The 22,274-nt window shown below is 38.2% G+C and overlaps 1 protein-coding gene across 3 annotated transcripts in view; it reads left to right on the top strand.

Annotated features, from left to right (window-relative positions):
- Ubr1 (ubiquitin protein ligase E3 component n-recognin 1) overlaps nucleotides 1-22,274 on the top strand; it is a 122,267-nt gene that overhangs the window by 50,014 nt on the left and 49,979 nt on the right. For all 3 annotated transcript variants that reach the window (XM_021192101.2, XM_029535771.1, XM_029535770.1), the window contains exons 15-28: nucleotides 424-604; nucleotides 1,668-1,729; nucleotides 1,953-2,063; nucleotides 3,587-3,652; nucleotides 3,881-3,982; nucleotides 5,718-5,781; nucleotides 8,992-9,116; nucleotides 12,201-12,253; nucleotides 13,541-13,643; nucleotides 14,725-14,773; nucleotides 15,164-15,318; nucleotides 18,268-18,367; nucleotides 19,984-20,093; nucleotides 21,844-21,930. In XM_021192101.2, coding sequence (XP_021047760.1) covers nucleotides 424-604; nucleotides 1,668-1,729; nucleotides 1,953-2,063; nucleotides 3,587-3,652; nucleotides 3,881-3,982; nucleotides 5,718-5,781; nucleotides 8,992-9,116; nucleotides 12,201-12,253; nucleotides 13,541-13,643; nucleotides 14,725-14,773; nucleotides 15,164-15,318; nucleotides 18,268-18,367; nucleotides 19,984-20,093; nucleotides 21,844-21,930 — 1,368 coding nt within the window. The remainder of the gene's footprint in view (nucleotides 1-423; nucleotides 605-1,667; nucleotides 1,730-1,952; nucleotides 2,064-3,586; nucleotides 3,653-3,880; nucleotides 3,983-5,717; nucleotides 5,782-8,991; nucleotides 9,117-12,200; nucleotides 12,254-13,540; nucleotides 13,644-14,724; nucleotides 14,774-15,163; nucleotides 15,319-18,267; nucleotides 18,368-19,983; nucleotides 20,094-21,843; nucleotides 21,931-22,274) is intronic.

Here is a 22,274-nt window from a genome sequence, read left to right as displayed (position 1 = left end):
TATATTCTCTCTGTATGTGCTGTGAGAAATCAAGCCTAGAGATTTATTTATTAGAAACATCTGCTGCATGTGTTAGTATGCACCTTTTCTCCCAGGAGGCAGAGGCAGGTGGATTTCTGTGAGTTTGAAGCCAGCCTGGTCTATAAAGCTAGTTCCAGGAAAGCCAGAACTGTTACATAGGGAAACCCAATTATGCTTGTTATTTTGGCCTTTTGAAGATAGTTATATCATTTAATTGGTGCCTGCAATTTTTACTCTTGATTATAAATGTTTACATTTTATATTTTCTCTGGATTTACATCCTATGGAGGTAACCCTGGGAATACATAGAATAATTTTGTGCTTATATTTAACAAATATTTATTACATAGTAGGTGACAAAGTGCTGACTTGTCAATATATTTCTGTTTTCTTTTACCTTAGGAAGATCTCTTACTGGTAGCTTATAAAGAATGTCACAAAGCTGTAATGAGGTGCAGTACAAATTTCATGTCCAGTACCAAGACAGTGGTGCAATTGTGTGGTCACAGTCTGGAAACCAAATCCTACAAAGTGTCTGAGGACCTTGTAAGCATACACCTGCCACTCTCTAGAACGCTTGCTGGTAAGTGTTTTCATTTTCTATGTCTTTCTGGTCACTCTTCTAGATACTCTGAAAGTAGAAGGGTAATTTCCCTTTTTCGTTGTTCCATATACGCCCATTAGATGCTGAAGTTAGAGACAGTCATTATTTCTGACCTTTGAGAGCTGTCACCACAATATTTATCCAAGGAAGTTCACTCATACTTTATTCTTATCTAAGGATAACTTTTCTACCAATTACCCAGTTTCTAAATATTATAAATGTTGATTTTTATATAAATTTATACCAAAATTCAGATTAGGTTTCAATTCTTTTGATATTTCTTTTTTATCTTTTAAATTACATTTGTGTATTTATTTCTGTTTTGGATGAGGGAGTGATATGTTATGGTGAATGTATGGAGATCAGAAGGTAACTTGTGGGGGTTCATTTTCTCGTGCCACCACATGAGTTCTGGGGATTAAACTCAGGCTGCTGAGCTTGACAGCAAGCACCTTCACCCACTGAGCCATCTTGCTGACCCTCTTTTTTTTTTTTTTTTTTTTTTAAGATTTATTTATTTATTACATGTAAGTACATTGTACCTGTCTTCAGACACCTGAGAAGAGGGCATCAGATCTCATTAAGGATGGTTGTGAGCCATTATGTGGTTGCTGGGATTTGAACTCACGACCTTTGGAAGAGCAGTCAGCACTCTTAACCACTGAGCCACCTCTCCAGCCCTTGATTTTCCTTTAATAATAGAGTAAACATGTGGAGAAGTAGACTTAGTTTTATATGAATTATATACAATGTACGATGTTGTACAACATAGAATTGTGTTTTGGTAATACTGTATTTCAAAATTAGAAGTCAGATGTTTTCATTTGGAGTATAAACGTAGAATGTGTGTGTGTTGGGGGCAGACTGGAGAGTGAATTGAAGGTTTGCTGCCTGCAAGACCAGCACTCTGAGATACACCCTCAACTCTAGTGAAAATATATTTTAAATAACCCAACTTTCCCAAACTTTAAGTTAACAAAAAATATATTAATAGGGTTTAATTGCTTTCTTGTTTTCTTTTCTCTTCTTTTAAATGGTGTAGGTCTTCATGTCCGTTTAAGCAGACTAGGTGCTGTTACAAGACTACATGAATTTGTGCCTTTTGTAAGTGACTCTTAAGTATTTTCTAGTCATCTCTGTTGATGGGTGGGAAAGAAAATCATATTTTTTAACCTTGTTAAATACTCATATTTAGTCACTTCTCAGCAGGATGCTTCATGTTAAAATCTGAATTCCAAATGCAAGCTCTCCCATTTTACACACTTCTTGCTTAAGTCGAGGCATGTGCAGTGTGGGAACTAATGAAACGGCACTCACTGTGTTTCAGGACGGCTTTCAAGTAGAGGTCCTGGTGGAGTACCCGCTGCGCTGCCTGGTGCTGGTGGCTCAGGTTGTTGCCGAGATGTGGCGAAGAAACGGGCTCTCGCTCATCAGCCAGGTATGGTGCCATCTGTCACACATATCTCTTAGACATAAAAATCCTGGGGATCCTATAAGTGTTTCTCCTTTTTCCTATTTAATATTTATCTCATCTGAAAGCCAGTAGGAGCACAGGAATCCCTTTGAGACGTTAAGTCTTCCCACCAACACCAACTGTCCTATTTTCATTCTCATATTCTCTCCTTCCCTCCCTCCGTCCCTCCCCCCCCCCCTCTGAGTGGGTGTGGGTTTGGGTGTTTTGTCTGTTTGTGTGTCTGAGCACCATGTATGTCATGCAGTATCAATGGAACTGGAGTTATCGATGATTGTGAGCTGTTGTGTCGGTGCTGGGGATCAAACCCAGGCCCTTGGGAAGGGCATCAGGTGCTATTAGCACCTAAGCCATCTCTCTAGCCCCTGTTTGTCCTTTTGCTATTGTTTTTGTTTTGTTTCTATGGTGGTTCTTGAATCTGCCCTAATCAAAGTTGCGTGCGAATCCGGGTTCAGCCCCCAGCACCATTTAAAAACAACAATGACTACCTAATTATTTTTGCTTATGTTTTAGGGAGAAGTGCTTTTCTTAAAAGATCAGAGAACAACTTTTAAAGATGCCACTTAGAAGAAAATGATGTTATGATTTTTTTCTTTTTTTATTCTTTCTTTTTTTTTTTTCTTTTTTTTTAATTAATTTATTTTTTACACTCCATATTTTATCCCCACCCCCCACAATCTACCCTCCAACTGTTCCACATCCCATACCTCCTCCCCACTCCCTGTCTCCACGTGGATGTCCCCATCCCCCACCCCACTTGACCTCTAAACTCCCTGGGGCTCCAGTCTCTTAAGGGTTAAGTGCATCATCTCTGAATGAACACAGACCTGAAAGTCCTCTACTGTATGTGTGTTGGGGGCATAATATCAGATCATGTATGCTGTCTGTTTGGTGGTCCAGTGTTTGACAGATCTTGTGGGTCCAGATTAGTTGAGACTGCTGGTCCTCCTACAGGATTGCCCTTCTCCTCAGCTTCTTTCAACCTTCCCTATTTCAACAACAAGAATCAGCTGCTGCTGTCCATTGGTTGGGTGCAAACATCTGCATCTGACTCTTTCAGCTGTTTGTTGGGTCTTCTGGAGTGCAGTCATGTTAGGTCCCTTTTTGTGAGTACTCCATAGCCTCAGTAATAATGTCAGGCCTTGGGACCTCCTCTTGAGCTGGATCCACTTTGGGCCTGTCGCTGGACCTTCTTTTCTTTAGGCTCCTCTCCATCCCTGTAATTCTTTCAGACAGGAACAATTATCCTGAATCAGAGTTCTCATAGCAAGCTGGCTAGTTAGACTAGCCAAATCAGGGAGCTCTGGGTTGAAGTGAGAGATCCTGACTCATACAAAGTGGAGAGCAATTGAGGAAAACAGCTGATGGTAACATCTGGTCTATACACACACACACACACACACACATCCACATTTAAATAAACATGTATGGTGAAAGAGATGTCTATTGAAAATCAATTCCTTTAACATCTGTTTACATTTCTTTCACAGGTTTTCTATTATCAAGATGTTAAATGCAGGGAAGAAATGTATGATAAAGATATCATCATGCTTCAGGTACCTGTTTCAGTTACTCTCCATTAGATCTTTCCTTTCCTTCTTTTGTTTCTCAGAGTAAGAGGAGATACTGTTTTTACTTGAGTTTCACCATTAACTGAACATGATAACATAGAAATAGAATGGGCAATCTATTATCTTCTGCAAAATTATTTTATAATTTTTTAAAGGGACTATTAGAGACAAGAGTTCCTCCATTTAATACATGACACTCAATTTCTTTCACAGATTGGAGCATCTATAATGGATCCCAACAAATTCTTGTTACTGGTACTTCAGAGATATGAACTTGCTGATGCTTTTAACAAAACCATATCCACAAAAGACCAGGTAAGCAATGGAGACTGGTGTGTGAATTAATTCAAAAGACATATTGGTATCACTATTTTTACATATGTATTCTTTGTATATACAGTTAGTCTTCCATACAGATATATCATACTAGGGGTCAAATAGATATTTTTAAAAAATGTTTCTGTACTAATGTGCAAACAGTACTATACAGTCACTATTTAATATTTACATTTGTATTAGGTATTATGAGTAGTGTAGATATACTTTTAAAGTATACGGCAAGATGTGTATAGGTTATGCACAGATACTACATCAGCTTATGAGGGACTTGCGCTTCCTTGGATTTTGATGTTCAGGTTGGGATGTCCTAGGTATCCAGGAACCATGGTTTTCCCATTCTTTGGGATATCTATACCTCCAAACATCACACATGCACACAGAATACACAAATATGCAAACACACATACTTTCCTTTCACTCTAGAAACTTAGGCTCTATATAGATCAACAGAGAAAATAGATGTCACTTAACATACTGCCTTCAGAAGATAAAATACCACTATTTTGTTTTTTAAAGCAAAAGCTTTATTCTACATATGCCATTTTATAATTTGTAGCCTTTTTTACAAACTATTATGATAGAATTTTCTCCTTGTAATTGAATGAATACCAGACCTGTATTATTGTTTGTACATTATCACTTTGAAAGTCTCTATAGCGGTTCCATTGCATGTAGAAAGCATTTACTTTAGGATAAATTTTATGTGTAAATTTGATGAATAAAACAGCACATTTTTATATAAGGCTCTTGAATAGTATTAACAGATTGGTATGTGTGTATTTCCGATAGCATGGGGTTATCACATCGATAGTGAAAGATGGCACAAACCATTTCGTATTTTGGTTCATTATCATTGGTTTTTGGGGAGTTAGCAAATTGTAGGTTCTTTCCTTTTATATGTTTTTTTTAAATCTTTTTTCCCTTTTCTATTTTTGTAAATGTTTATTTTAGTATTTTTATTATACTAGTTACATTTTTCACAACTTGTGTTTGTCTTACAGTACCCTGACACATCTGTATAGTTTTAATATTTGAAGTATCCTGACTGGTTTGTTGTTGTTTTAGGTTTTGTTTTAGTTTTTCCAGACAGGGTTTCTCTGTATAGCCCTTGCTGTGCTGGAACTCACTTTGTACAGGCTGGCCTGGAACTCAGATCCACCTGCCTCTGCCTCCTGAGTGATGAGATTAAAGGTGTGAGCGGCCACCAACAAGGGGCAACCTTGACTGTTTTAAATTTATTAAATCCCATTCCTTAATTTTTCTAACTTCAGAGTCCTTTACAGAGGCCCAAATAGTAGGCTATATATAGAAAAGAAATGGTATTTTTGTCACTTTACCCTCAGTGAAAATATCTGATCTATCAGAAGAACTTAAATAAGAGATGTTTTAGGGAACGATATTCCTACCATAGCTAGGACATGCACTTTAAGACACTTTCTCACCCTCATAGTGAAAAGGAAGCTAAGAGCAGAGCAAGGAAAGATTGGAATTTGCTGGCTTAGGACAAATAACAATGTGGTGATGATGGCAATGAAGAAAGTGTCAGTCTCTAACAACTGTGATTGAGTACTTCATTGTCAGGTGGGAGTTTTGGTTCCTACCTCTTGCTGTGCTTGGAAGAAAACTCTAGACTGGGTGGACCTTGCATCTAATCAAGAAATACAAACTTGGAGTTTGTGATTCTTATGTCACTTTTTTTTTAATTCTGTAGGATTTGATTAAACAGTATAATACATTAATAGAAGAAATGCTTCAGGTCCTCATCTATATTGTGGGTAAGCTTAAAACAAAATTTGAATTAGAACATGATTTACTTTTTAGAGACTATTAATAAAATATAATTGGTGTTTGTCTTCTGTTCTAAATGCTACATAAAATATCCAAGATTAATGTGAACAGTGTGACAGATAGATTTAGAAAGTTCTTTAAAAATGAACCTTGCATATTTTTTTCCTCAGTACTGGAGATCAAACCCAGGGCCTTTCACATGTTAGATAAGAGCTCTGTCACTAAACTATATTCCCAGTAACTTCTTAATTTTATACTTGATTTTTTTATTTTTGGACTTTGGAGGTTAAGGTATAAATATCCTGGGTATAAACATAGGGTTTTAAAATCTACTTATTTGGTGCTAACATTTACATGTATGCATGAAATTTAAATATAATCTTGGTCCAATTTAAATGTTTTTATCATGTCATTTTTGCAAGTTACTTTGCGTAGATATCAGAGTGAGAAAGATGGTTGTGAGCCGCCATGTGGTACTGGGAACAAAACTCAGCTTCTCGGCTGCAACAGCAAATGCTCTAAACCAGTGAGCCATCTTTCAAGCCCCACATCTGGTTTATAATAAGAAAAATATAAATAAGTAGAAAATATTTGGATTAGGAGTTAGATTATAAAGTCTTGGCCTTGCATTCAGTTATTAAGAACATGCTATATAACCTTTGAGTTTCAGATTCCTAATCCATACAGTGTGAAAGGAACCTACTCTAAGGTTGTTCTGGGACTGGGACTCTGGGGGATTCCCCTTGGTGAATATATATATATACATATACATATATATGAAAACTATAAAATAAAATATAACACTATAAAATTTACAAATGTAAAATGACTTATTGGAAATAAATCATTGAACAAATTCTTTGTGAAATGTGTTTGATTTAGAGAATATCTAAAAGAATCTCTTCTAGAAGTCATAGGCCTTTTATAGATATTATGGTGTTGAAAACTAGTGGTGAATACATAGTCATGAAGGCAGAGTGGAGGGGGTTAGAAAGGAGACCAGTGAAGGGAACGGATAGTGTGGGAGGTGAATTTTGGGCAAAATACATGACACACCTGAGAGAGTTATCCTTATGAAACCTGATACTGTGTTTAATGAATATATGCCAATGAAGGTTTCAGTAGGAACATGGAAGTGGCTCACATTGGTAAAGTACCTAATGTGAAGGCACGAGGGCCTGAGTTCAATCTCCAATACGAATATAAAAGTGAGGGAGGCAGGCTTGCTGCACACACCTATAACCCTAGAACCAAGAAGACTGGACAGGAGTCTCCCTAGAGAGCAGGTTCGTCAGCAGGTTAGCTGCATCCATGAGCTCCAGATTCAGTGAGCAATCCTACCTTAGAAATAATGTGAAGACCAAGACCCCCCCCACACACACATACATACATACACACACACACACGCACACACACACACCCCTGCATGCACACATGCTCACATCACACAAAGTATTTGCTCATATATACACTTAAAAAAAAAAAAACAAAAATAAAACTAGGGTGCCATGTGTTCAAATGTCTTCTTGAAGCAGTGGAAGTTAGGTACTGTCACTAGAGACATTCTTATACTTGAGTTAGCAATTTCTGATAACCATTTGACAGTTTTTGTTTATGTGTTTGTAACCTGGACCTGGGTTTGTAGCTCAGTACTAGCATATGTACCTAGTATGTGCGAGTCCTATGCTTGGCACATAATCCTGTTTTATCGTGTAAACCATTAATTTTACTTTTCAGTTTTCATTTTGTTCTTTTTTTTTTTTTGTCTTGTTATTTACATTTTTTATTAGCTACTTTCTTTATTTACATTTCAAATGTTACCCCCTTTCCTGGTTTCCCTTCTGAAAGCCCCCATCCCCTCCCCACTCCCCCTGATCACCAACCCACCCACTCCGGCTTCCCAGCCCTGGCATTCTCCTTGTTCTTTTTTTTTAAATGTACTTCTTTATTTCTCTGTCTTTTTGTCTCTTTCTGTGTCCTCTGCCTCTGGGTGTGTGCTTGTCTGTATGTCTGAGTATATAGGCACACGTGTATATATGCATGTATGTGGGTGTGTGCATGTGTGTTCTTGTGCATGTATGTGAGAGACAGAAGGAGGCATCAGATCCCTTATAGCTGTAATGTTTGTGAGCCATCTGGCTTGTTGCACAGGTACTGGAATCCAAATTCTAGTTTTCGTGATTGTGCAGCAAGAGTTCTTAACCACTAGGTAGGCCCTGTTTTGTTTGTTTGTTTGTTTTTATTTTTGTTTTGCAGTTGATTTTGATTTTCTTTTGGTTTTCTTTTTTTATTGGATATTTTATTTATTTACATTTCAAACGTTATCCCCTTTCCTGATTTCTCCCCCAGAAACTATCTATCCCATCCCCCTCCTCCTGCTTCTTTGAGGGTGTGCCCATACCCACTTGCCCACTCCCACCTCCCCACCGTTGCATTCCCCTACACTGGGGCATCGAGCCTTCACGGGACCAAGGGTCTCTTCTCCCATTGATGCCCAATAAGGCCGTCCAATGTTACATATGTGGCTGGAGCTGTGGGTCCCTTTTCTTTTCTTTTTGAGACAGGGTCTTAATGTATAGCTCTGGCTGACCTGGAACTCACTATGTAGACCAGGCTGGCCTCCAGCTCATTGAGATCCTCCTGAGTGCTAGTGTTAAAGGCATGTGCCAACAATATGCCTGACCCTAACAACTTATTATTCTTAGTGTAGGTGTGGCTATGTGCATGTAAGTGCAGGTGCCCTTTGAGTCCAGAGACACTGGATCCCCTGGAGCTGGAGTAGCAGGCAGATGGAACCTGACAGAGGTTCCAGGAATAGAACTTGGATCCTCTGTAAGAGAAATATGTGCTCATACCCACGGAACCATCTTTCCAGTCTCTTGGTTTACTTTTGAATCCTGGTCTTATTATGTGACCCAGGCTAGCCTTTCTGTCTGTGATCCTCCTATCTCAGCCTCCCAAGTGCTGGGTCAAATTACAGCAAATTAAAATAAGGGCTGGATTCTTCAGTTCACTGAATGGTTTCTCTCTTTCAACAAATAGTTTTTGGTTTGAGTTTGGGAAAATATTGAAATAATTTTGACTTTTTTTTTTAGACCTAAATTTAATGCAATGTTCTGGGTATAAGTAACATCTGTCAGAACCAAACTTAAATAGAAATGAATGAAATTTTCTGGTTTTGTTTTTTGTTGTATTAGGAGAACGTTATGTACCTGGAGTGGGAAATGTTACCAGAGAGGAGGTTGTAATGAGAGAGATTACTCACTTACTTTGCATTGAGCCAATGCCACACAGTGCCATTGCCAGAAACCTACCTGAGAATGTAAGTCAACTTTTCTTGAAAAAAAAAAAAAAAGAAAGAAAATTATTTAAAAAATTATATGTTTGGGTGTTTTCCCTACTTGTTTGTAAGTGTATCGTATGCATGCCTGGTGTTCTTACAGGGTGTTGGATCCCCTGGAACTAGAGCCATAGACAGTTGTGAGTCCAGAGGAACCTGAAAGGGCAGCTAGTGCTTTTAGCCATTGAGATATCCTTCTAGCTTCTTACATTTCAGTCCTCGTCTTTTTTTTTTTTTTGGTTTTTTGAGAAAGGGTTTCTCTGTGTAGCCCTGGCTGTCCTGGAACTCACTTTGTAGACCAGGCTGGCCTTGAACTCAGAAATCCGCCTGCCTCTGCTTCCCGAGTGCTGGGATTAAAGGCATGTGCCACCACGCCCGACTCAGTCCCTCTTCTTAAGATTGGAGGAATTCCAGTTTTTGTGGTTGTTTGGTTGATGCTATTTGCCTGTCTGTCTGCCTCTCTACCTCTCTTTCTTTCAGTTGAAAGTTAACTTCAAATTTCAGGAAAATGTGCTTAGCAAAATGACCCACATTTTTATATTATGGTTGTAAACCAATCAATCACCTTTCAGCTTTTAGTCATTTAGATAACAGATAGCAAAGTATACTTAGGAAAAGGAATTAGTTCTAGCGTTCGTGCTTAACAGCAAAGTGATATATTTCTAAATAAATAGGAAAAAGAAAGCCCAAAGTTTTCCAACATGTCAAATTGAAAGATATTTGAGGACTTGGAAATTCCAGTTACCCTGATTTGATAATTATACATTGCATAGGTATGTATCTATACATTATATTAATACATATTGTTGTGATAGGTTTCATAAATACAAGTACTATGTGAAAAGAGTGAAGGAAAGGAAAGAATGAAGCAATAGGTTACACACTGTGGCACATACTTTTAGTAAATCCAACACGCTGGAGTTCCAGAGGAGCTGGAGCTATGGAACATGCCCTATAAAAAAAAGTAGGTCGGGATGGAGATAGAAGAGAGAGAGACAGACAGAAAGACAGCAAAATAAAAATCAGGCTTTGCCGGGTAGTGGTGGCACACACCTTTAATCCCAGCACTCAGGAGGCAGAGGCAGGCGGGTTTCTGAGTTCGAGGATAGCCAGGGCTATACAGAGAAACCCTGTCTCAAAAAACCAAATAAATAAATAAATAAATAAATAAACAAACAAACAAACATCAGGTTTTGCTGTGTTGCCATGCCTCTCAGAGCAGTTGCTTTATAGTATTGGCCTTGCTGAGGGTCTGGAGTCCTTTAATGAGAAGCCCAAAGGACAATGGCTGGAGCATGCTGTCAGTCTGCTCTCTCTAACTAGAGATCTGTAGGGTGAATTGTGATCTCCAACACAGTGGTATTTATGCTTTAGTATATACCAATATTGGTATAATTGTCCTAAAGTTATGACTCTTACATTTTTCCTCTTGTGAGATTTGCATATGAATTAGAACAATAATCCCTTAAGTTTTTGTTTCTGTGTGAGTGGAAGTATGCACATGCCATGACATGCATGTAGATATCTGTGGCCTACATGAGCTTTCTGCTGATTGTTCTGCTGCCTCTCATCTGGGAGTGCTGGGATTATCCTTGTGAGCTACCACATGCAGTTTCCCTATGGGCTCCAAGGCCTGGGTCAGGATATTAGGCTTGTATGCTAAAGTACTTTTACATACTGAGCTTCCCCCGCAGTCCTAGAAAAGTGATTCTTAATAAAGAATTTAACTTTCTTGTGTTGTCAAGACTTCCATACACATAAGAGATGCTGTGCTTTGACTCAGTTTCTTCCTCCCTGCCAGATTTTTTGTAATTTTTTTTTCCAGTTTCATTGTAAACTGGTTGTCAAACTAGCTATCTGGGATTTTACTTTCGTAATCTTTGTATATCTACCTAGGTAAACAAAATACAGTTTTGTTTGCATTTATTTATTTGTGCATGTGGGGTGTGTGTGTGTGTGTATGTGTGTGTATGTGTGTGTGTGTGTGTGTGTGTGTGTGTGTGTTACAGTACTCATGTGGTACCTGCAGAGATAAGAGGACAAAGCGACAAAGCAGGGATCAATTTTCTCCTGTCACTATGTGGGGCCCAGGGATTGAACTAAGTTCGTCAGACTGGGCTGGAGGTGCTTTTACTCACTCTTGCCTGCTCAACATAAACTATGAAAAGGAGGATACTTTTCTTAATTTTTAAAAACTATAGGTAGCTAGCTATAAGTTTACTGTAGTATTTTAACTAGGTCCTTATCATTGTAAATGACTTCATACAAACGGTACTCTGAGTTTAAGGAAATGTTTGTGCTAACATTAAACCATCAGAGCTGCGAAAGGAGGAACACATCTGGACATTTTGCACAGATATTTTGCCATGTGTTTCTGACTGGAAGCTATTCATTTTGTTTATCTTGGTTTCAAGGATTAGTGAAGCATGGACATCTTCCTAGATGTTGTTGATGAACATACTATATAAGGCTTCTTTTTAATCACTGAGTGTATAGCTGAGTGATAGAATGCTTTCTACAGGCCCTGGGTTAAATTCCAACACCATCCAAAAAAAAAAAAAAAAAAAAAAGAAGAAGAAGAAAAGAAGAAAGGGTGGGTATTAAAATAGTGTGTGTGTGCACACACATGAAGCCAGACTCAGAGAGCTGACTTACCTTGTGCTATTCATACATAAGATTGTGTATCTTAAAGTTACTCCCTTACATCATATTGGCTTCATATGTACTTTTTCTTTTTTTTTTTTTTTCTCCCCCCACCCCCCACACCCCCAGACAGGGTTTCTCTGTGTAGCCCTGGCTGTCCTGGAACTGACTTTGTAGACCAGGTTGGCCTTGAACTCATAGAGATCCGCCTGCCTCTGCCTCCTGAGTGCTGGGATTAAAGGCGTGTGCCACCATCACCCAACTTGCATATGTACTTTTAATACAATATTGCAGTTAATCTTTAAATTTATTGTGTATAAAGTACTTCAGAGATGAAGTTTTAAATGTATTTCAGTTCACAGTAAGAGAAGAAAAAAATCATTACCTGAAGGTAAAAATGACAAAAAAATGTTGTTTTGACAGGAAAATAACGAAACTGGCTTAGAGAATGTCATAAACAAAGTGGCCACATTTAAGTAAGTATTTAATATTTATCCTTATCTGAGAGATAGGCTGATCTTTATTTTCATACTCTGGATACTTTTTAGAACATCTGATTTTTTAGAGTGCCCAGGAATGAGAATACAACACGAAGTAGAGGGATGGGAATGGAGGATGCACTAGGCACTGCCTGTGTGTTTAGTGGTGAGACAATTAACTGCGTTTGTTGATGAAATGAGGCTCTTGTGTGGTAGGTAAATGAGAGATTCGTCTAGTGATATTAGGCGAGTTAGACAGTAAGCTAATGAGACAGTCTGATGACTTTTCCCCAATACTTTGAAGCTATGACTTCATTGTTTTACAAATTTTTGTTTTATATGCTAATCTTAGATTTTTCTCCAATAGAGTTAAAGAGTATTTTATAAACCTTTCACTCTTTGTGGTATATAAGGTGAAAATGTTAATTGAACCAATTCTTGAATTTTGGAAAATTGATAATAGTAATGTACTTTGACTCGTGATCATATTGTGTTTAGAGTGATGCTGTTGAGGGTTTTTTTAAAAGACATTTATTTTTATGTTCATTCATGTTTTGCCTGCATATAGTCTGTGCAAGGATGTCAGGTGCTCTGGAATTGGAGTTAACAGACAGTTGTGAGCTGCCGTGTGGGTGCTGAGTCCTCTGGAAGAGCGGCCAGTGTTCTTGACTGCTGAGCCATCTATCCAGCCCACTACTAATTGTAAATAACTTATACAATAGCATGTGGCTTTTTTTCCTATTAGCAGTGTTTAATGATATTTTTTAAGTTAAGAATTGGACAGAAACTCAAAGATGCTAAACGTTCATAGCAGATATGGGATGCTTCTTTTAGCTGTGGTGCTTTTCCTAGTACAGCGCTCGATAGAGGATTCCATACTACTGTTAGAACAGTTTGCTAATGATTTGTGTCTCTACCATTTGAAGTTTGACTCTTAGTCAAGTAGTAAACTGTAATTTAACAGGCGCCTTTAAACCCAGAGGCTATACAAGAAGTCTGGGAATCTAAGTACACTACTATCAGGTTCACCTAGCACAAAGCAGACTTTCCCAGATTTGTTTAAATTTCATAACTATTAAATAAAAATGTCACTGTTGTCAGGATTTTTGTATTCAGTGTATGTTTTTTTAGTTACCATAGAACTAAATTGATTGTTTCTAAGATATAATATTTTAATAGGAATCTTGAATTTTAGATTAGATTTTGGAGTCTTTTCTGGTGTCAGTTCTGTGAAAACAAAAACAAAAACATTGTTCTTCATCTCTGTATTGTCTGTTGCTCTAGGAAACCAGGTGTGTCGGGCCATGGAGTTTATGAATTGAAAGATGAATCACTGAAAGACTTCAATATGTACTTTTACCATTATTCTAAAACACAACATAGCAAGGTAGGAAGAATATCCTTTTCATAAAAAACCTGAAGTCCTATGTGTTTCCCAAATCTACAGAAATGTAGTTTCATGATGGCTCTCAGTAGAGGGTGTTAATTCATCCAAGAAAATTAAAAACGTACTCAGTAACTTTGTGTACAATATTTAGATTTATTCGACTGTGGCAGAGATGTCTGTACTAGTTGCTACAGGGAAAGAGGATTCAGGACGGCATCCTTCACCTCATAGTCACATGCTTCACTTGGTTGTCATGCTTCTTTAGGACACTAGCCTTCCTTCCTTCCGTCTGTCCATCCTTCCTTCTATCCTTCCTTCCATCCTTCCTTCCTTTCTCCTTCTCCCCTCCTTCTCTCCTGCCCTTTGTCCATCTCTGTCTCTTGCTCTCCCTCTCTCTCTCATTCTCTTTCTTTATCTTTCTTGTCTTTTACAACAGTGATTGGCACATAGTGTCTGTTGGTTTTAGAAGGATAATAAGTGATCACTTGGTTTTGGTGATGGCTGGTTTTGTTGACCTTTGGTTAAGCTGAATAATTTACAAAGGTGTGGGAAGGAGAAAGCTGGTTACTACCAGCATGGTCTTGCTTGCTTGCTGCCATTGTGGGAAATGCTGTACTCTACCATGGCTTCTTCTTCATGATGATCTGAAGGCAGGCATGGGGCTGAGCGAGATGCTGCTGCCCTTTGTATCAGCTGTCTGCTGCTTTCTCACAGGCACGGGGTCTAACACAGGAGCTTTCATTTAATAAAATTAATTAAATATAGATACAAATACAGATAAAAGTTACACATCATCATGTAGGTTCTGGTACCAGATAGAAGCTAGGAAGCCTTTCTGACTAAAAGAACAGAGGCTAAGTTATGAGTGAGAATTATACCTCACTCATCTTGCAGCGCCTTCGCTAAGACAACTATTTGGTTTCTAGTCAAAGTAATATTTTGAATATATTTTAAATTAGCATATAAGATATTTTAGTAGGTAGGTCAATCTTTATATTTTCCAACAGTGTTTTACTCGTGCTTTTTAAGCAGTGTATGTCATAATAGTTTTTACTTTTTCGTTTTTCTTTTTCTTAAATAGGCTGAACATATGCAGAAGAAAAGGAGAAAACAAGAAAATAAAGATGAAGGTAAAATTGAGATTCTGAACTGACTTCATTTTGCCTTTTTTTTTTTTTTGTGAGTGTTTTGTTGATTTGAAGGGGGCAACTAAAGGAAATATATAAAAGAGCCCCTTTCATTTATTTATTAAGATGTGACCAACATGAATGAGAGCCTTTTAAATTGTCAACAAATGGAATTTATTTTGGGAGACTGGTCGAGTAGTTTATATCTCCCTTGACATTGATGTTTTCAGTGCTTTGAAGCAAAAAAAAAAAAAAAAAAAAAAAAAAAAAAAAAAAAAAATCATGTTCTTTTGCATTTAAACTTTGACTTTTCATATTTACAATTTAGTATGTTAGGGTGTTAGGGTAGTGCCTGCTTGTCTCTTCTCCCCATCTACTCTGTTTCCCCAACAGCATTGCCACCGCCACCTCCTCCGGAGTTCTGCCCTGCTTTCAGCAAAGTAGTCAACCTGCTCAGCTGTGATGTTATGATGTACATCCTCAGGACCATCTTTGAGCGGGCAGTGGCCACGGAGTCCAATCTGTGGACGGAAGGGATGCTGCAGATGGTATGCTCATCTGCTCACCTGCAGTGTTTGAGTTCTTTGTGGGATCTGAAAAACAATCCTTGGATTAAAGTAGTTTATCTGTGGCCCAAGTTTCTTTCATGATACATTCTCATGTTTTTAGCATCTCTATCCTTGGGAAGTTTTTAAAGACTCAAACATCTCTTCATGTTTTAAAAAACTCAAAGAAAAAAGTGCGTAGGGTAGGGATAGCCAGGAAGTGAGAGTCAACCCTGGGAAGGATTAATCAAGTAAGTGGTCTTGGAAAAGCTTGGACAAACATCTGAATATGTAGAATCCCACTGCTGGTCAGCCAGGGCCAAATCTGAATGTGCCCTAGAGTTCCCAGTCTTGCCTGTCTACCACCTGTCCATCGTTTCTTTCCCTCTGGATGTTCCCCAGCTTCCTCCTCAGGTTGGCCTCCTTATCCTGGGCCACATCTAGGTATCAGGCATGCCAACCTTTAGGTCCCTACCCTACCCTGCTTTGTGAATTCTCTGGCTTTGGTCATGGTAGGCCCAGGAATTGCGATGGAGAGGAAAATCAAGAAAGCTCATGAAAAGATGCGAAAGTGTGGAAGGTGTCCCTGGTCTTCCTTCTCATTTTCCAACAGTGATTCTGACAGAAAGCAGGGGCAGGATCCCCTCTCTCCCCTGGGCCTTCCTAGTTCTGCTCCCCCATCAAGCTTCAGCAGCTGTGCTGTGCTAAGGGAGATTAGCCTTCCACTCCCTGCCCCACTGTGCCCTCCCCTGCTGTTCAGCCCTAGCTGGCTGGGGAGAATGGCATGGTAATCATGGCTAAGGCTGCCCTCTCCCTTCTTGAGATATGCTGCTGATGAAGATAGCAGAATACCTGGTTTTTAAAGATGGTGTGAGCTCCGATAAACCAAGGATGAAGACAAGTTTAAGACCTACAGAATGTCATCTGTCTTTATTTCCTTTTGTAATACTTGTGGTTGGGATTTTGTAGAAATTTAATTATGATGTACCCTGTACTTTTGTAATTGGAGCATATTATGGTGATTAAAGGTAACTATATTCCTGGCAAGCCTCTTATTGATTGCATTAACTGCAAAGATGCTGGGAAGTAGAATCCATTTGATTGATGAGCTTGTAATCTATTCCTATGCTATTTTAGGTACTACTCTCTAACTCTTTTTATTTGAATTCCAGTTAAAAATTTCCCAACATATCTTAGCTCCTTCTCCAAGTTAAAAAAAAAGAAAGAAGAAAAAGGAAACAAACAAACAAACAAACAAAACCAAAGTCTCCTCATGTTAGTGATAAGTCCATAACACATTGCAATATGCTTTTTTTTTTTCTTTTCTTTGAAACAGGGTTTCTTTGTATAGCCTGGCTGTCCTAGAACTTGCTCTGTAGACCAGGCTGACCTTGAACTCACAGAAATCCACCAGTCTCTGCCTCCTGAATGTTAGGATTAAAGGCATGTGTCACCACCACCCAGTGCATCATGGTGTGTGGTTTTTTTTGTTTGTTTGGTTTGGTTTGGTTTTGGTTTTTCGAGACAGGGTTTCTCTGTTTAGCCCTGGCTGTCCTGGAACTCACTNTGTAGACCAGGCTGGCCTCGAACTCAGAAATCCACCTGCCTCTGCCTCCCGAGTGCTGGCATTAAAGGCATGTGCCACCACGCCTGGCTCAATGTTTTTATAGGCATATATTTATTTTGTTTGGTTTGGTTTTCGTGGTGCTGGTGAGTGAACCCAGGAGCATGTATATGCTAGACAAGAACTCTGCCACTAAGCCACACTTGCAGCTCTCTTTGTTTGTTCTGTCTGTCTGTCTGTCTTTCTGTCTACCTATCTATTATTTATTTTTGAAGCAGCGTCGCATACGATAGCACAAGGTAGACTAAAACTCCTTATGCCTAGGCTAACCTTAAACTTGTGGCAATCCTTCTGCCTCAGCATCCTGAGGGCTAAGAGTATACATATGAGCAACCATACCTGGCTTCTTGGTACAGCTAATTAATAAATTACTTTATCCTGCTATTTTATGGCAGCTATAATTATATATTTATTTAATACCTGTTTAACTGAATAATCTCTGTCTCTCTCCCCTGTTGGTTATTATTGGTCTGTAGGTTCATGCTCTTTTTGTATCTCAGTGATAAATACTTGCAGTACTATATTCAGTATTGTTGAGACTTATTTGAACTCCAGTTAAAACTTCCCCACAGCTTCCACTGTCCTTATCTCGTAAGTGCTGCTAATATTTATAAATCCTGGAAACTATTCCAATACAAGCACATAAAGGTCTTTGTCATTCTTGGTTCTATGTATATCTCATATGTAGGAATACTATTATACGTTTAACTTTTATTAATAGGCATTGGGTTTGATCTTAGGGTTTTGTTATAACAGAAAACACTAAGATGAGCACTGATCATGGTTAGTTAGCTTGCTTGCTTGTGACAGGTTCTCTTTATGTTGCTCAGGCTGGTCTTGACTTTGTGGGCTTAGGTTATCCTTCCCCCTCAGCTTCCAAGTACACGAGATTACAGATGTGTGTTACACCTGGTTTACAGCGAACATCCTTGTACAAATATCTTTGCTTACCTAAATGAGTGTATTTGCCATACCAATTCCTAGTACACAATCTGCTCCTTTACATTTTTGACTGATGACAATGATTTTTTTTAAATGTAAAGCTAGTTTATGTCCCTTTATCACCACTGTAATAACATGTAACTGCTTCCTAAACCCTTTTGGCAGCTGTGTAGTTATAATAAACTCCAAATGTTTGTCACTATTTAAGTAACGTTCTTTCAATCACCTTAAACTATACCTCCTTAATTTGAAATGGGTACTCATGATTTCTCTTTCAGTTATCTTTGTTTATAAGCTTCGTCCATGCTGGCTTATCGTTTTCTTTCTTTTGGGTTATTTATATTAGTGCCTCCAGTTAAAGAAGACCCTTCTCCTCCCTTTTTCAGGCGTTCCATATATTGGCACTGGGCTTGCTGGAGGAGAAACAGCAGCTTCAGAGAGCTCCTGAAGAAGAAGTGACTTTTGACTTTTACCATAAGGCTTCAAGTACGCTAAAGCATCATTCTCAAGAAGCTTCTGGCTTATTGCCAGTTTGTAATCGGAAGTTTGGACCTTAAACAGTTTTTATCTGTCAGTCCTTAAAATTTAAAAAGCCCTTTTTCTTATAGTTAGGGTTTTGTTGCTGTGAACAGACACCATGACCATGGCAACTCCTGTAAAGGAAAGCCTTTAATTGGGGCTGGCTTAGAGGTTCAGGGGTTTATTCCATTATCATCATGGTGAAAAGCATGGCAGGATGCAGGCAGACATGGGGCTGGAGAAGGAGCTGATCCTCAGGCGGCAGAAGGAGACTTGTACCACACTAGGTGGATCTTGAGCATATATGATACCTCACAACCCATCTCCACAGTGACACTCTTCCTCCAGCATAGCCACATCTATGCCAACAAAGCCATACTTCCTGATAGAGCCACTCCTTATGGGTCATACATTCACATACATGAGTCTGTGGGGACCAGACCTATTCACACCACTACAGCCCTTAAATGATTTATGTGCCTAGCATGTTTAGTTTTTAACTAATATTTTCCAGTATACTCATTTTTTTCCAATTCCCTTGTACATTTTTTTTAACTGCATGATCTTCCATTCCTGAGTGTGATTGTAGTATGAATGGAGAGAAGTGTGTCTGACTGAAAGTTTCTTTTTGTATATTTTTTTCTAATTTTGAAAAATAGGATAGGTTTAGATTAGAATGCTCTTAAGGTAAGATAGTCTTGTTCAAAGCAAATTCCTGAAACATTAATTGCAAAACCAATAGTTGTAAGCAAAGTATCACATTTTCTCTTTACACTAATTTTGACTATGTTAGTCCTGCCAATCCATGAGCATGGGAGATCTTTCCATCTTCTGAGATCTTCTTCAATTTCTTTCTTTAGGGATTTGAAGTTCTTATCATACAGATCTTTCACTTCCTTAGTTAGAGTCACACCNAGGTATTTTATATTATTTGTGACTATTGTGAAGGGTGTTGTTTCCCTAATTTCTTTCTCGTCCCGTCTGTCCTTCGTNTAGAGGAAGGCCACTGATTTGTTTGAGTTAATTTTATATCCAGCTACTGCACTGAAGCTGTTTATCAGGTTTAGGAGTTCTCTGGTGGACTTTTTAGGGTCACTTATGTATACCATCATATCATCTGCAAATAATGATATTTTGACTTCTTCCTTACCAATTTGTATCCCCTTGATCTCCTTTTGTCGTCGTGTAGATTACTGAAGCCTTCTCTGTATATGACGACCACCTCCCCACTTCAGTCTCTCTGCAGCAGCTCTTCTCATGTTCTTTGTGCAGACAGTGAGCAAGGAGAGGAAAGGCAAGAGAGGTTTAGTAGGGGTAGCTCTTGCTTAGCAGTGCAAGTGGCCAGTGCAGAGAGACTTAACATAATGGGGGTTTTTCTCATGCTATCTTTTAGTACTTAATAATTCACCTATTCATAACTCAGTATTTCATATGATCACAGATTCTTTCTTTGAAAAATCGGGGTAGAGAAGGTACTGACTGGCAAGCCTCAATCATCGTGTGAATGATAGGCACTAAGACATAATCTAGTATATAATTATGAAGATAATCTTCTTTTAATACAGTTTTGTATTTTCAAAAAGGATTGGGAAGTTCAGCCATGAATGCTCAGAATATACAAATGCTCTTGGAAAAACTCAAAGGAATCCCCCAATTAGAAGGCCAGAAGGACATGATAACATGGATACTCCAGGTATATCACAAACGTAAACTGGACTAATGAGTTGTGTGTTGCTTAACATCAAGAAGGTATTTTGATAAATGCATCATTAAGTAATTTAGCCTTACTTGAATACCACAGAATATATTCATGTAAACCTAAATAGTTTGTTATTTGATGTGGCCTCGGTGCACTCAGTAAACTAAGTAAATAAATACAAGGTCTATGAGATTGCTACTGGTGAACTTTGCATACTGTTTTACTTTTGTAAGTAGAAAAGCATACTCTCAAATTATAATGAAAAGAATAGTGTAGGGGCTGAAAGTAGAAATCAGTGGTAGGATGTGTGTTTAGCATGTGTGAGTCCTTGAGTTAATCCCCAGAATCATAAATTAATTTCTAAATATTTACAGTATGATGTAGTAAGCATATAACAAAGTACATGCAAGTAATGAAATGCGGACTGAGCAGGTTATATTAAGGAATATGTATATATATACATATATACGCACATATATGCATATAACAAAATGAGGCCTTGAATTTGGAAAAGATCAAAGGATGAGTATATAGGAAGGTTTGGAGGTGGGAAAGGAGAAATAATGTAAGTATAATTTCAAAAATAAAAATAAATCCAAGAATTGCCAGTCATTTATTATCATTATTTAATTATACATACTTATGTAATTCCATACTATATATAAACATCTATTTGCTGCTAGAATTCAGCCACTGTTCTCTCTTCCTTTGTAGTCATTTACTATCAATTATTACAACTCTGTGGTTTTTTTTCATGGTAGTAATTCAATTTTTTTTTTATTTCTCTGGCGTTTATTTTAATAATAAGGTTCATTTATGTCATTATCAGTTACATTCACTGAGTAATTACAGTGTGCCATGATGAATTCAAGATCCCAGGCAGCACAAAATGCTTGCTTTCATGGAGTATGCGCCATGGTTGAAACATAGACAATTTAAAAATATTCATCAGGATAATTCAATGGGATGAGAAAAGGTTCCCTTGAATAATACAGAAGGGCTTTGTCAGAAGCTGAAGTGAGAGCTGAGACCTGGATCACTCTAGAGCCAGTACTTTAACACATAGAAGAGTATTCCAAGGAGAGGACACTGCAGGGAGAGAGCAAGGCCAGCATCACTGGAACGTAAGGGAGGTGCGACATAAGGGATAGCTGGGCCAGACTGCTCCCTTCGTAGGTCAGAGTAAAATGGTGTATTTTTGTTATGAAGACATGGATAAGAATGTACTTTAAACTGGCTCTAGTGGTGTGCTTTATAGTCCCAGTTATTTAGAAGGCCAAGTCAGAAAAGCATTTGGAAGTTAAAGTTCCCATTAACATTTAAAAATAATCTGTGCTGCACCCTAACCCCAGACCAACATTTGTTCTTGGAGCAGCAGACGGAATTAAACTCAGCTGGTGGCTCCTTGGCCAACAATGGCACTGTCACAGACAGGGTCACTTTTTTTTTTTTTTCGAGACAGGGTTTCTCAGTATAGCCCTGGCTGTCCTGGAACTCACTTTGTAGACCAGGCTGGTCTTGAATTCAGAAATCCGCCTGCTTCTGCCTCCCGAGTACTGGGATTAAAGGCATGCGCCACCACTGCCCGGCCACTTTTTAAATTTTGTTTTTCTAATACATATATGTAACTTACCTCAAACGCATTTCGAGGCAAGATGGCTGAATCAGATTAGTGATTAAAAAAAAAAAAAATCTGTCTTCCTGGTCAGTCTAACCAATCTTAATATTTCATCTTTTTTCACAGATGTTTGACACAGTGAAGCGATTAAGAGAAAAATCTTGTTTAGTTGTGGCATCCACTTCAGGACTGGAGTGCATTAAAAGTGAGGAGGTAACAGCACTGTAACAATGTTGCGTTCATCTCTGTCTTTGAATACGAGACACTTTTCTTCTTTAGGAGAAACTGTGGCAAAATATGGGCTTTTTGTTCATCTTTTATTCCAGTGCTTCTGTACTGTACTTAACATAAACTCAGTGTAATGTATGTATTTTACAAAATTAGAAGAACTTGATGCCCTGTGAACTCTGTTAGAAATACCTTACTAATTTTAAAATGCTTTCATTTCTAAAAATAGGACATGTCTCAGTCAATGGCATTTCATAATTTAGTCAATCGTATTCATCTATTAGGAAGTATAAAATAATAGTACATCTTAGGGGCTGGTGAGGTGGCTC

This window comes from Mus pahari, chromosome 3 (assembly GCF_900095145.1).
Source record: "Mus pahari chromosome 3, PAHARI_EIJ_v1.1, whole genome shotgun sequence".
NCBI lineage: Eukaryota > Metazoa > Chordata > Mammalia > Rodentia > Muridae > Mus > Mus pahari.
This window is presented reverse-complemented; position numbering and strand designations above follow the sequence as displayed.